Genomic DNA, 15,012 nt, shown 5'->3' with positions numbered 1-15,012 from the left:
CCAATTAGAAAGTAATCTAATCTATCCTGTTTTGGTCCAAAGTTGATGACCTCATACTTTCCTGCAGTGAAATCCATTTCCCACAGCTTTGCCTATTCACTTGATCTATTAATATCTGTCTGTAATTTTATGCTCCCATCTACATTGGTTACAATGCTGCTTATCTTTGTATCATTGGCAAACTTGGATATGTGGCTCTCTTTCCCGTCATCTAAGTCATTAAGGAATACAGTGAATAGTTGAGGCCCCAAACAGATCCCCACAGGACACCACCAGTCACATCCTGCCAATTTGAGTACCTGCCCATTAGCCCTACTCTCTGTCTCCTGCCGCTCAGCCTATTTCCTAACCAGGTCAATAATTTATGTACAATTCCATGAGCTTCAGCTTTAGCTAACAGTCACTTTTGAGGATGTTTATCAAATGTCTTCTGAAAGTCCATGTAAACAACATCCATAGACATTCCCCTGACCTCTACTTTAGTCACCTCTTCAAGAAATTCAATCAAGTTTGTCAGGCATGACCTACCCTTTACAAATTCATGCTGGCTCTCTCTGATCAGCTGAAAATTTTCAAGGTGTTCAGTCGCTCTATCCTTAATCATTGACTCTAATAATTTCCCGACAACAGATATTAGGCTAAATGGTCTATAATTCCCTGGTTTCCCCTCTCTCACCTTTCTTATATAACGGAGTGACATGTGGAATTTTCCAATCTAAAGGAACTGTTCCTGAATTGAGTGAACTTTTGAAGATTGTAGTTAGGGCTTCTGCAATGTTCTCACCTACTTCTTCTAAAACCCTAGGATGGAAACCATCTGGTCCTGGGGATTTGTCACTCTTTAGTGCCATTATTTTCTTCATTACTGTTAATTTGCTTACGTTAATTATGGTGAGCTCCCATCCCTGATTCAAAATTAGTTTGCTTGGAATATTCGGCATGTTATCCTCTTCCTCTACTGTAAATACTGTTGCAAAGTAATTATTCAACATGTCCACCATTTCCTTATTTTCATTTACAATATCACCATTATCAGTATTTACAGGGCCCACATTGCTCTGGACCACCCTCCGTTTCCTAATATAATTATGAAAACTTTTTGTGTTGATTTTGATATCCCTTGCAAGTTTCTTTTCATAATCCCTTTTTGTATCTCTTACTCTCCGTTTTATCACCCTTTGCCGTTCTTTGTATCTCAAGCAATCGCCAGGAACTGTGATATTTTTTCCATTTTTGTCTGCTTTATCTTTAATTTTATGTTGTCCCTTTCCTCTTTTGTCGTCCATGGCTGTGTGTTTTGGCAAGTAGAGTTCTTGCCCCTTTTGGGGATAAACATGTTCAATTCTTTTTTGAACATCACCCACTTAATTTTACCCATTAACTCTGTAGGGGGTGGTGGTGTGTGTCAGCTTCGCCTCTGGCTTCTGAGCGGTCCGAATCGCTCCCACTCCCTGGGTTCTCGACCTTGTACTTATTTGGGGGTTGCGACAAAGTGCAGCAGACAACTGGTTTTGGTGCAGGAAACTTCGACCTTTATTCAAGAGAGAAAATACAAGACAACAATCTAAACACTCTAATAATATCGGGAACACTTCGGTATACATGAGGGAAATTACAGTAGAAAGATACCTCACCCATCCCAATCCCACTTTACTAGCTAAGTTGGACTCTAAAGGGCCAGAGATAATGCTCACCAAACGAATCCTTGACAGTAATTCACCCAGAGGTAAGTCAGAAATAGATTGTAAAGTGGAAACTTTGCGGATCTTTGGTTTTCTCCCGAGTTGGTTTTCATTGGTCGCGGTGGCCCAATATTACCCGGTTGGTTGGTGGCAATATTCGGTTGGTTGTTTCGTAAGGCCCTTGTTGCCGCGAGGTGTCTGATGGTCACTGGGACTGTTGCGCTGGTTTCTTCTTGTGTGTCGGCCTGATTTTAAAGCTGATGACCTTCCCTGTCGAACTGCTTTCCTGTTGCTTGTGGTTCGCTGGAAGCTGCTCTTCCTTCCAGAGACAGGCATAACAAGACCGGCAGCACACAAGCGCCAGCATGCCAGAGAGAGAGAGAGAGAGGTTTTGAGGATCCACTTGTGTATCGCTCTCTTATAATGGTCTTCGTCACCTTAAAAAAAAACACTTCATGTCTGTTTAAACAGTTGTTACAAAGTCCTTAAGAATCTTTGATGGCTTTTTGATAGTCCCTCATCATGTTGCAATTGCTTCTCCTGATGGGTCATTGTTAATTCCGATTTTAGAGCTTGTCCCATAAGGCTTCCTTTTGTATCCAACATCCTAGGTGTTGATCAGTTTTGCTTTAAAACAAAGACATGGCCCCACCATGTCTGGAGCAGTTGCCTCTTTCAATGGCAGTGAGTGTCGAAAACCTGCTGTAGGTTTTGCATTAAAACAGAGACATTTCTGAAGCAGTAATTCTCCCACATTCCACTGTGTGTTGTTGATTTCGTCTGGTGACCTCTCACCTATCCTAGCATCTTAGGATTTTGGTCAATGGCCAAAGTTTTCCATACTCAGGGTTTTTTAGGGTTTTTCTCTGAGTTTTGGGGGATCTGTGAATTTTGAGAATCTTACAACTGATTTGTCCAGTATTCTGTGGACAGTCTCTGTCACATCCCATTGAAGTCGGTCCTACCTAACATCAGAACGTTATTAGTTGATACGGGTTTCTCCCTTTCAAACAAAACGTTGAACTCGATCATATTATGATCGCTATGAGATAAATGTTCACTCACTGTTAGGCTGTTAACTAAATCTGGCTAATTGCTCATTTGTAACCCAAATAAGGCCTGCCCTCTTGTTGGTTCCAGGATGTATTGTTGCAGAAAGCTGTCCTGAACACACTAAAGTAATTCACCAGCTTTCTGACATGACCTGGTCTCCGTTTCCCAGTGAAAAAGAAATTTAAAATCCTCCATTAAAACCAATCGGCCTTTGCTGCAGATTGTGGAATATGATATTTTGTAGAGACTGGTTCTGGCTAGATGGACTGCAATTGTCCTTTCTAGTCCTGTACACTCTTATGCTCCTCTGATAAAGCACAGTGACAAAAGGGATTGCAATCTTGAAATCGATTGAGGCTGGAGGCTTGATATGAGAGATATGCTGACTATCAAACAACTTTAGATCCAATTTGGATTCAGAAACAGTAATTGAAAAGAAAAGAAGTGCTTGAGATGAAAAATAAAACTGGGCTTCTTTGAAACAACTTTAAAATCAGTCGTTAAATGGGATTACCTGAGGCAATACTGAGGCGTGAGATGATGTAGACAAAGGAACATCCGTGAAACACAAGCGGTGGTAATTGTTGGTTGGACCGACAAGAGGAATGAAGCTGTGGCTTTGAAGAATTAAAATAAAGAAGGTTTTCATCCCTCATCAAAAGGCCAGTTGTTTATTCCTCTCTGAGAGAGGCATGAATTTTATCATTGCCACTGGTTCTATTTCCTCATTAGTAATGTGTTCTTAGAAACTCCACCACTGGATGAGGAGAATTGGCACAGAATGCTAGAATGATGGTATTTCAGAGTCCATCAAGAACGGTCACAGCGAAACAACAGACACAAGCGTGTAAAACATATCCGGGAAGAGGATGGAGTGAAGGTGAAACAGATGGAGAGAAACAGAGACAGAAAGAGAGAATGAAAAGAAAGAACCATAAAGGGAACAAATTAATCGAATAGAGTACAAGAGAGGAGATAAAGAAAAACAAGTAAGTGAAAGAACTGCAAGATATGGGCCCTGTTTGTTGGATGCATTGTGCTTGAATATGGGTTAGGACCTGCAGTTCCCATATGATGAGTGACAGGTCCGATCTTTAACATTAGAAGAAGTGCACAAGTGGAATATAGAGACACAGATACCACCATCACACGAGAGGACACCACCCACCAGGTGCATGGTTCATACTCCTGTGACTCGGCCAACGTTGTCTACCTCATACGTTGCAGGAAAGGATGCCCCAGAGCATGGTACATTGGCGAGACCATGCAGACGCTGCGACAACGGATGAACGGACACCGCGCAACAATCGCCAAACAGGAGGGTTCCCTCCCAGTCGGGGAACACTTCAGCAGTCATGGACATTCATCCACCGACCTTCGGGTAAGCGTACTCCAAGGCGGCCTTCGAGACACACGACAACGCAAAATCGTCGAGCAGAAATTGATAGCCAAGTTCCGCACCCATGAGGACGGCCTCAACCGGGATCTTGGGTTCATGTCACGCTACACGTTACCCCACCAGCGAACAAATGTTATCTGTTTTTAATATAATGGGTCATTTGCTGGCTCTCTCTGCCTTCCGGATGTTTCTGCCTCTCTCTGTGTTTTTTTTCTCTGTTTTTTTTCCCTGTTTGTTTTTTTGTTGAATGTGTATTCGGGGGTTCTGCAGGTGACACCTCTCTGTCTGAACACGGTGATTGCCTTGGCAACGGGCAGTTGCAGGGGCAGTCTGTAAACACCATGTATTGTTCTATATGTATAAATGCGTAGGCTTCAAGGAGCTCTTGAAACATTTGCCTGAGGAAGGAGAAAATCTCCGAAAGCTTGTGAATTTAAAATAAAATTGCTGGACTATAACTTGGTGTTGTAAAATTGTTTACAATTCAGAGAGAGAGGGAGAGGATATTTGCACATCACGGTCATTGGCTCCTAAATGTCCTTTATGTCACCTCATCATTTTTACCCTCAGGATTTGTGAACTCTCGTATGAATAAACATTCACGGTCACTGCTTATATATTTCATTGACTTTTGTTTTATTGTCAGAATTTTGTGATATTTTAAAAAGAATGATTAATTATAGGTGAGGTATTATTTTATACTGTGACTATTTTCTGAATTTGATTCGGGATTGTAAATCGGGGTGTCCAAACTGCAGCCCCTGGGCCACGTGTGGATCCTGAGGCCTACAATCCGGCCTTTGAAGCTTCCTACCGGGAGGTTTGGAAAAGCTGTTTCTCTCACTGTTGTCTCATTGGTGGATAAATGTTAAGCCACAACGCCAAGCTCTGTCACTATCAGCAAAGTGAGATATATATAAATCAGTGGGAACATGGATTTAATTTTCCCCGCTGGCCAATACGTCCATGGTGCAAACCCATACTGCCAATGAAGACCAGGTAATTGTTTGTAAATATCCTATAATTAAGTATCTACAACAGAATCAGCAAATAAAGATCAAAATGAGGCTCGGACTCAATAAAATCTCATTTATTGATTAATTGCAGTTTGATTTAATCACTTCTTGGAAGGAATCAAGTCAGCACAGTGGAATATTAGTAATGCATCATACGACGGAAGGAACCAACAGATGGACAACTGCCGCCCCAGTCACCAAACCGCTTGTATTCACCGGGTCTCATGAAGTACTGCCTTCCCATGTAGTTGGGATGTTCATAGAAGGTCCAGTAACCGTCCATCACATGGCAGGAGTGAATGTCACGGGAGCGGAAACGATCGTAGACAGATGGACAGTCATCCATGAATTCCATCATCTGTCCTCCAAAGTCAGGCCTCTCGTAAATCTTCATTCTGTAGGAGTTACTGCTGGACTGGAATGGCAAGAGAATCATGTCAGTAAAATTCTTTCCTTTTTTAATGATTTTATCAAACTTTACATGGCAGAACTTGTCAGGAAATTTCTGCAGCAGCAAAATGGACAACAAGCTTTGTATTTAGTCACGGTTATATAAATAGTCAGATGCCTACAGGTAATTTACCACTACAATTGTTTTTCAGAATAATTTCAATTTCTAATTGATCCACAATGGCAGTGAAATATTTTGGAATGTACAGTTTATTATTCTGTGATAAAGATCATCAAATTGTCCTGAGTGATGAATTGATCAACGATTATTGAAATCTTTGTCACGACTGGAATCATTCCACATAAGCATGTTGAAATTTCTGTTGCGTAATCAGGTTAAATGGAAATCAAAAAATAATTGTAATTTATATTTATCGAAGTATATTACAAACGTGGTTTGGGAGTATGCCCTCCCTCCCACCACCAACACCTGGATTGCAGGTCAGGCGCAGCGCACTCAACGTACAGTCCACCTGACATGCTGTAAACATGCCTGGATTCAGGCATTAACATTGTCCCAATGTTCGGAGCTGTAATCCCACCTCTTGGCAGAGGCCAATGGCCCCAAAATCAGGAATAGAATTCCAGCCAATGCCGCACAGCTGTGATGCCTGCAGCTGCACGAATGGCCAATGTGTGTGGAGCCTCGTGTCTCGGCCATCCAGGCCCAAGGTTCCAATAATGAATGGGACAAAAAGCCCCATTGATCTGTTTAGACCTCCTTGGCCCAGCTGCCTGACCCACTCAAATCCTCCTATCTGAGAAGGGTTAGACCCAAGAGATAACAACTTCTTCTGTGTGTCCTTGGGCTTGAGCACTCCTGCAGCCACAATGCAAACAGAATAAATAAAACAAGTTTAAAACTTACGTGTGGGTAGGTGCGACATGACCTGATGTTGTCATTGAATCCCATCCAGCGCTGGTAGTCAGGATATTCACCCTTCCACAGAACATACTGGTATCCCATGTAATTGGGTTTCTCATACACCACCCACCAGTCACTCTCAACACGGATGGAGTTGCAACGGCTGAAGTAAGAGGACAGGTCATCACAGTCAGTATTGCACTCGTAGTGCTGACCCTGGAAGTTCCTGTCCTCGTAAAAGAAGATCTAAAGAAAAGTAATTATTTCAGGTAACATTTCTACAAAGCTGTAATAAAATATCATCATAATATTGATCAGTGAATACCTTTCCCATTTTGCTCTGAGTGTTTCAGTGACTGTGATGAGGAGCAGTGGAGCTGGGCTATTTATACATCGCCTGAAAGAGCAAAATAGCAAAACACATTGTTAATGAAATCACTGTCGACCCTATGTAAGCAAAATTGTCCCTGACGCCTTCCATCTTTTGTTGTAAAGGTCTAAGTTCATTGCTTTTCCACACTGCATTAAGGGTATCTGCAGTGTCCAACATCCTTATTGTAGTGAGTGGAAGGGTCAGACACATGTACAATTACTGAATGGGAGCTGTGCTTTCAAACAATTTTCGAAATCTTGGTATATGATATTTGTATAAACACTTAGCAGATTTGTGTGAAGTTCCTTTCTGAGCTATTTTAAAGCAGATGTTGATCCAGTTAAAATAACAGGTTTAATGCCGCCTTTCAAATGTAGAAAAGGAAATTCGTATAATGAATTAAGCATTTATACACTAAATCACGGGTATAATTGCAAGGTCATTTGGCCCCTAAATTCCAGAGGATGGAGAGGGGCCTAAGTTTTATTTATGTATGGGAGAAAACTGAAAGATAGGTTTGATCCCAGCTGAACCGGGAGTCCACCCCATTTGACAGGACGTTTAAATTACGGTCAGTGAGACCTTGGTAACATCTCTTGCCTGCCCCCTCCTACATCAAGGGGACAGGTCAGGGGAGATGGCCCAGGCTTTCCCGAGAAATGCGTCCTTTTAAGCCATTGAATGGCCTCAGTGCAACTCATGCCACTTGAGATATGTTGTGAGTCATTTGACGACTTCTAAAGACCCAAACCTTCACTTTAGTAAGGTAATCAATCCTGAAGGATATCGATTTTCTTCTTTATTCAGATTGGCTCCAGTGGAAGCCGTAGACTTCAGTCCATTTGGGCCTCATAATAACTCTGCTGCACCTTATCAGGGCGGATGAGCTCAAGCCAGGGCGGCCACTGTTGATGCGCCTTTGCAGGTGGTGATGGGCTACCCCGGCGTTGCAAATGACCCTGTCCCCTGAACAATGGATGAGGTTTCTGGCCTTGGGCAAGGGCAGGCTAGGGTTCTGCTCTGCTGCACTTATGTTACCAGACCAGGGACCCAGGAATTACCAGGCCTTCGTTTCTGGAAGGAAGGAAAATTACCCACAGGACACATCCATGCTGTGAACATTCTATTCAATGAGCCAATGAAAGTATTGACTAGAAGGTTGTGAGCTCAAGTCTCACTGTATGACCTGAGCACATCATCCAGATTGATAATTCAGTGCAGTGCTGAGGTGGTACCGCACTATCAGAGTTGGCATCTTTTGGATAAGATGTTAATCCGAGGCCCTGTCTGAGATTGAAAGAGTAGATAAGAATAATTTGAGGCTTTAAAAGGGTGACAGGATTGATGGAGAGCAAATATGGATCTTGGGAGGAACAAGAGAGCAAATTTCTGAGGAGCAATGAACATTGTGATATTGATAATATTTTAGAAGGGAGGATTACAGAAGAAAAGTGGAACACTTGCAGGAATACATTATTGTCAATAAAAAAGACCTATGTAGTAATTGAACAAAATGCACTAAAGAAGGGTAAAAAGGCAAATACTGTCAGGGGTAAGGAGGACCAATAAGATTCTCTAAACATTAAAGCCATGAAAAGATCAGAAGACAGGGATGAATATAAGAACAGGGAGGATACGAAACTTGTCAGGAGAATCATAAATAGACAAGATGAGGATTGCTGGGAAAATGTGAAGGGTTACACAGATTCTGGAACAAGGGGCAGAGCCCGGAACTTAGAAGAGGGAGGGTGAAAAAACAATTCCAATTTGACTAGGCGGAGGCTGATGTATGCATGTAAGTGACTGCTAAGGGAAGCAATGATGAATGATTTAAGAAGGAATTGGATAAGCATGTGGTGAAGAATTTGATAGTGTGGTGTGTGAGGTAGGAACATAGGAACAGGAGTAGGCCATTTAGCCCCTCAAGAATGTTCCTCCATTCAGTGAGATCATGGCTGATCTGTGACCAAACTCAATATACCTTCCTTAGCCCCATATCCCTTATTACCTTTGGTGAACAAAAATCTATCAATCTTAGATTGAAAATTAACAATTGAGCGAGCATCGACTGCCGTTTGCAGAAGAGAGTTCCAAACTACCACCACCCTTTGCATGTAGAAGTGTTTCCTAACTTCATCCTGAAAGTCCTGGCTCTACGTTTTAGGCTATGTCCCCTAGTCCTAGACTCCCCAACCAGCAGAAATAGTTTCTCTCTATCTACCCTATCAGTTCCACATAATATCTTGAAAACTTTGATCAAATCACCCCATAATCTTCTAAATTCCAGGGAATATAACCCTAGTTGGTGTCATCTTATCTCATAATTTAACCCTTGAAGTCCACGTATCATTCTGGTAAATCTACGCTGCACTTCCTCCAAGGCCAGTATACCCTTCCTCAGGTGCGTTTCCCACAACTGAACACAATACTCCAAGTGTGGTCTTTGTATAGCTGTAGCATAACTTTGACTGCCTTGTATTCTAGTCCCCTAGATGTAATGGCCAGCATTCCATTCACCGTTTTGATTATTTTCTGTATCTGTCCACGACATTTTAAAGATCTTCGTACATGGACCTGTAAGTCTCTATGGACCGCCACTATTTCATGCTTTTCCTCATTTTGGAAGTGCTCTGACCTATCCTTTTTAGGTACAATGTGGATTACCTCACACATGCTTGCATTGAAATCCATTTGCCACAGTTTTGCCCATTCACTTAATCTACTAATCGCTCTCCGTAATTTCATGCTTACGTCTACACTGCTTACAATGATGCCTATCTTTGTGTCCTTGGCAAACTTGGATATATGCCGCTCATTCCATCATCTAAGTCATTAATAAATACAATGAATTGTTGACGCCCCAACACAGATCCCTGTGGGACACCACTAGTCACATCCAGCCAATTTCAGTACCTGTTTATTATCCCTACTCTCTGTCTCCTGTCACTCAGCCAATTTCCCAACCAGGTCAATAATTTGCCCTCAATTCCATGAGCTTCAACTTTAGCTAACAGGCTCTTAGGAGGAAGTTTATCGAATGCCTTCTGAAAGTCCATATAAACAACATCCATAGACATTCCCCTGTCCACTACTTTAGTCACCTCTTCAAAAAATTCAATCAGGTTTGTCAGGCATGACCTACCCTTTACAAGTCCATGCTGGATCTCTCTGATCAGCGCAAAATTTTCAAGGAGTTCAATCACTCTATCCTTAATTATAGACTCCAGTTATTTACCGACAACAGATGTTGGGCTAACTGGTCTATAATTCCTTGGTTTCCCTCTCTCATCTTTCTTATATGGCAGAGTGACATGAGCAATTTTCCAATCTAAAGGAATGGTTCCTGAATCGAGAGAACTTCGGAAGATTGTAGTTAGGGCTTCTGTAAAGTTCTTACCTGCTTCCTATAAAACCCAAGGATGGAAACCATCTGGTCCTGGGGATTTGTCACTCTTTAGTGCCATTATTTTCTTCATTACTGTTAATTTGCTTCCGTTAATAATGGTGAGTCCCTGTCGCTGATTCAAAATTAGTTTCCTTGGGATGTCCAGCATGCTATCCTCTTCCTCTACTGTAAATACTGACTCAAAGTAATTCTTTAACATGTCCACCATTTCCTTTTTTTTCATTTACAATAACACCATTATTAGTATTTACGGGGCCCACATTGCTCTTGACTACCTTTTGTTTCCTAATATAATTGTAAATACTTTTTGTGTTCATTTTGATATCCCTTGCAAGTTTCTTTTCACACTCCCTTTTTGTAGCTCTTATTATCTGTTTGGTCACCCTTTGCTGTACTTTGTATCTCTCCCAATCGCCAGGATTTGTGCTTTTTTACACTTTTGTGTGCTTTCTCTTTTAGTTTTATCTTGTCCCTTATCTCTTTTGTCATCCATAGCTGTGTGTTTTGACAAATAGATCTTATTCCCCTGAGGGGCATAAACTTGTTCTGTATCATGTTAAATTCTTTTTTGAACATCTCCCACTGATCTTCTGTCATTTTACGTTTTAGCAGATTTGCCCAGTTTACTGAGGACAGTCTCTGTCTCATCCCATTGAAGTCGGCCTTACCTAAATTTAGAATCTTAGTAGTTGATGCCGGTTCCTCCTTTTCAATCACAACGTTTAACTCAACCATATTATGATCGCTATTGGATAAATGTTCACGCACTGTTAAGCTGTTAACTAAATCTGGTTCATTACTCATTATTAATTCTAATATGGCCTGCCTCCTTATTGGTTCTAGGGCGTATTGTTGCAGAAAGCTGTCCTGAACACACTCAAGAAATTCACTATCTTTCTGACATGAGCGGGTCTGCATTTCCCAATTAATAAGAAATTTAAAATCCTCCATTAAAACCACTCTGCCTTTGCTGCAGATCATGGCAAATTATATTTTCCAGACACTGGTTCTGGCCAGATGGACTGCAATTGTCTTTCCTGGTCCTATAGACTCCAATGTTCCTGTGATAAAGCACAGTGACGTAAAGGATTGAATGTTGCAATAGATTGAGGCTGGAGGCTTGAGATGAGAGATATGTTGATAATCAAACAACTTAAGATCCAATTTGGATTCAGAAACAGTTACTGAAAAGAAAAGAAGTGCTTGAGATGAAAAAAAAACTGGGCTTCTTTGAAACAACTTTAAAATCAGTCGTTATACGGGATTATCGGAGGCAACACTGAGGCGTGAGATGATGTAGACAAAGGAACATCCGTGAAACACAAGCGGTGGTAGTTGTTGGTTGGACCGACAAGAGGCATGAAGCTGTGGCTTTGAAGAATCAAAATAAAAAAGGTTTTCATCACTCATCAAAAGGCCAGTTGTTTATTGCTCTCTGAGGGAGGCACTCTTGAATTTTATCATTGCCACTAGTTCTATTTCCTCATTAGTAATGTGTTCTTAGAAACTCCATCACTGGATTAGAAGTTTGGCAGAGAATGCTAGAACGATGGTATTTCAGAGTCCATCAAGAACAGTTACTGAGAAACAATAGACACAAGCGTGTAAAACATATTCGGGAAGAGGATGAGTGAAGGTGAAACAGGTGGAGAGAAACAGAGACAGAAAGAGAGAATGAAAAGAAAGAATCATAAAAGGAAGAAATGAATCGAATAGAGTACAAGAGAGGAGATAGAGAAAAACAAGTAAGTGAAAGAACTGCAAGATTTGGCCCTGTCTGTTGGATGCATTGTGCTTGAATATGGGTTAGTACCTGCAGTTCCCATATGATGAGTGACAGATCCGAGCTTTGATATCAGAAGAAGTGCACAAGTGGAGTGTAGAGACTTTCAGAGAGAGAGGGAGAGGATATTGTCACCAAACTCTTTGCACGTCACGGTCATTGGCCCCTAAATATCCTTTATGTCACCTTATCATTTTAGCAAAAAGGATATGTTTTTGCCCTCAGGATTTGTGAACTCTAGTATGAATATACATTCAGGGTCACTGGTTATATATTTCTTTCAGTTTTTTTTAATCTCATAATTGCATGATATTTTAAAAAGAATGGTTAATTATAGGTGAGGTAATATTTTATACTGTGACTATTTTCTGAATTTGATTTGAGATTGTAAATCGGGGTGTCCAAACTGCAGCCCCTGGGCCACGTGTGGATCCTGAGGCCTACAATCCGGCCTTTGAAGCTTCCTCCCGGGAGGTTTGGAAAAGCTGTTTCTCCCACTGTTGCCTCATTGGTGGATAAATGTTAAGTCACAACACCAAGCTCTGTCACTATCAGCAAGGTGAGATATATGTAAATCACTGGGAACATGGATTTAATTTTCCCCGCTGGCCAATACGGCCATGGTGCAAACTCATGCTGCCAATGAAGACCAGATAATTGTTTGTAAATATCCTATAATTAAGTATCTACAACAGAATCAGCAAATAAAGATCAAAAGTGGCTAGGACTCAATAAAATCTCATTTATTGATTAATTGCGGTTTGATTTAACCACTTCTTGGAAGGAATCAAGTCAGCACAGTGGAATTTTAGTAATGCATCATACGACGGAAGGAACCAACAGATGGACAACTGCCGCCCCAGTCACCAAACCGCTTGTATTCACCGGGTCTCATGAAGTACTGCCTTCCCATGTAGTTGGGATGTTCATAGAAGGTCCAGTAACCGTCCATCACATGGCAGGAGTGAATGTCACGGTGGTGGAAACGATCGTAGACAGATGGACAGTCATCCATGAATTCCATCATCTGTCCTCCAAAGTCAGGCCTCTCGTAAATCTTCATTCTGTAGGAGTTACTGCTGGACTGGAATGGCAGGAGAATCATGTCAGTAAATTTTTTCCCTTTTTGAATGATTTTATCACTGCACAGTTTACAAAGCAGAACTTGTCAGGAAATTTCTGCAGCAACAAAATGGACAACAAGCTTTGTATTTAGTCACGGTTATATAAATAGTCAGATGCCGACAGGTTATTTACCACTACAATTGTTTTTCAGAATATTTTCAATTACTAATTGATCCAAAATGGCAGTGAAATATTTTGGAATGTACAGTTTATTATTCTGTGATAAAGATCATCAAATTGTCCTGAGTGATGAATTCATCAACGATTATTGAAATCGTTGTCACGACTTGAATTATTGAATATTCCACTCAATCGTGTTAAAATTCCTGTTGCGTAATCAATTTAAATGGAAATCAAAAATTAATTGTAATTTCTATTTATCGAAGTATATTACAAGTATGCCCTCCCTCCCACCACCAACACCTGGGTGCAGGTCAGGCGCAGCGCACTCAACGTGCAGACCACCTGACATGCTGTAAACATGCCTGGATTCAGGCATTAACATTGTCCCAATGTTTGGAGCTATAAGCCCACCCCTTGGCAGAGGCCAGTGGCCCCAAAATCAAGAGTGGAATTCCAGCCATTAATGCAGAGCTGAGAGGCCTGCAGCTGCAATAATTCCGATGTGTGTGGAGCCTCGTGTCTCGGCCATCCAGACCCAAAGTTCCAATCGCGAATGGGACAAAAACCCCTTTGATCTGTTTAGACCTCCTTGGCCCAGCTGCCTGACCCACTCAAATTCTCCTATCTGAGAAGGGTTAGACCCAAGAGATAACAACTTCTTCTGGGTGTCCTTGCGTTTGAGCACTCCTGCAGACAAAGTGGAGGAAAATGAGGCCGAAAGCTCCAATCAGGATCCCCACCTCATTTCCACAGGTGTCCATCCCCTCGGTTGATCCACAGGAATCCCTGGGCAACGTAAAGGAGGTGGAAATCTGGCCTCATGAGACTTCAGCCCCTTTTCACTTTCCATTGTGTGAGGAAATAAGTGTTTAATATTCCTCAATGAGACATGGAAGCAGCTTTTCACCTTTCTCCAGAAGTGAGTGATTGAGATGCTGAAAATTTGTTCAGTGGAGTGAAGAGTTAACTTGAAAGGAATGTTTCTGTGTGTTGTATATTATAAATGTTAACAACATATTATTTAAATATATAATAGTGTCATCGGTGTTAGAAGGTACAATGCAAACAGAATAAATAAAACAAGTTTGAAACTTACGTATGGGTAAGTGCGACATGACCTGATGTTGTCGTTGTATCCCATCCAGCGCTGGTAGTCAGGATATTCTCCCTTGCTCAGAACATACTGGTATCCCATGTAATTGGGTTTCTCATACACCACCCACCAGTCATTCTCAACACGGATGGAGTTGCAGCGACTGAAGTAAGAGGACAGGTCAGAACAGTCAGTACTGGACTCGTGGTGCTGACCCTGGAAGTTCCTGTCCTCGTAAAAGATGATCTGTGGAAAAATAATTATTTCAGGTAACATTTCTACAAAGCTGTAATAAAATAACATCATAATATTGATCAGTAAATACCTTTCCCATTTTGCTCTGTGTGTTTCAGTGACTGTGATGAGGATCAGTAGAGCTGGGCTATTTATACATCGCCTGAAAGAGCAAAATAGCAAAACACATTGTTAGTGAAATCACTGTAGACCCTATGTAAGCAAAATTGTCCCTGACGCCTTCCATCTTTTGTTGCAAATGTCTAAGTTCATTGCTTTTCCACAGTGCATTATGGGTATCTTTGTATTGTCCAACATCCTCATTGTAGTGAGTGGAAGGGTCAGACACATGTACAGTTATTGAATGGGAGCTGTGTTTTCAAACAATTTTTGAAATAATGGTACATGAT

General features: G+C 41.4%; 2 protein-coding genes across 2 annotated transcripts; both read right to left on the bottom strand.

Moving 5' to 3' along the window:
* Window positions 1-5,289: 5,289 nt before the first annotated feature.
* On the bottom strand, window positions 5,290-6,799 carry LOC137324017 (gamma-crystallin S-1-like). The gene is made up of 3 exons (XM_067988186.1): window positions 6,791-6,799; window positions 6,469-6,711; window positions 5,290-5,565 (listed from the first exon to the last, which is right to left on the bottom strand). Exons 1-3 carry the CDS (start codon window positions 6,797-6,799, stop codon window positions 5,290-5,292), a joined length of 528 nt encoding a protein of 175 aa, XP_067844287.1.
* Window positions 6,800-12,835: 6,036 nt separating this feature from the next.
* Window positions 12,836-14,702, bottom strand: LOC137324016 (gamma-crystallin S-1-like). Its single transcript, XM_067988185.1, has 3 exons — window positions 14,694-14,702; window positions 14,372-14,614; window positions 12,836-13,111 (listed from the first exon to the last, which is right to left on the bottom strand). The coding sequence occupies exons 1-3, from the start codon at window positions 14,700-14,702 to the stop codon at window positions 12,836-12,838; spliced, it is 528 nt and encodes a 175-aa protein (XP_067844286.1).
* Window positions 14,703-15,012: the final 310 nt, after the last annotated feature.

This window comes from Heptranchias perlo, chromosome 7, assembly GCF_035084215.1.
Source record: "Heptranchias perlo isolate sHepPer1 chromosome 7, sHepPer1.hap1, whole genome shotgun sequence".
In the NCBI taxonomy this organism is placed as follows: domain Eukaryota; kingdom Metazoa; phylum Chordata; class Chondrichthyes; order Hexanchiformes; family Hexanchidae; genus Heptranchias; species Heptranchias perlo.
This window is presented reverse-complemented; position numbering and strand designations above follow the sequence as displayed.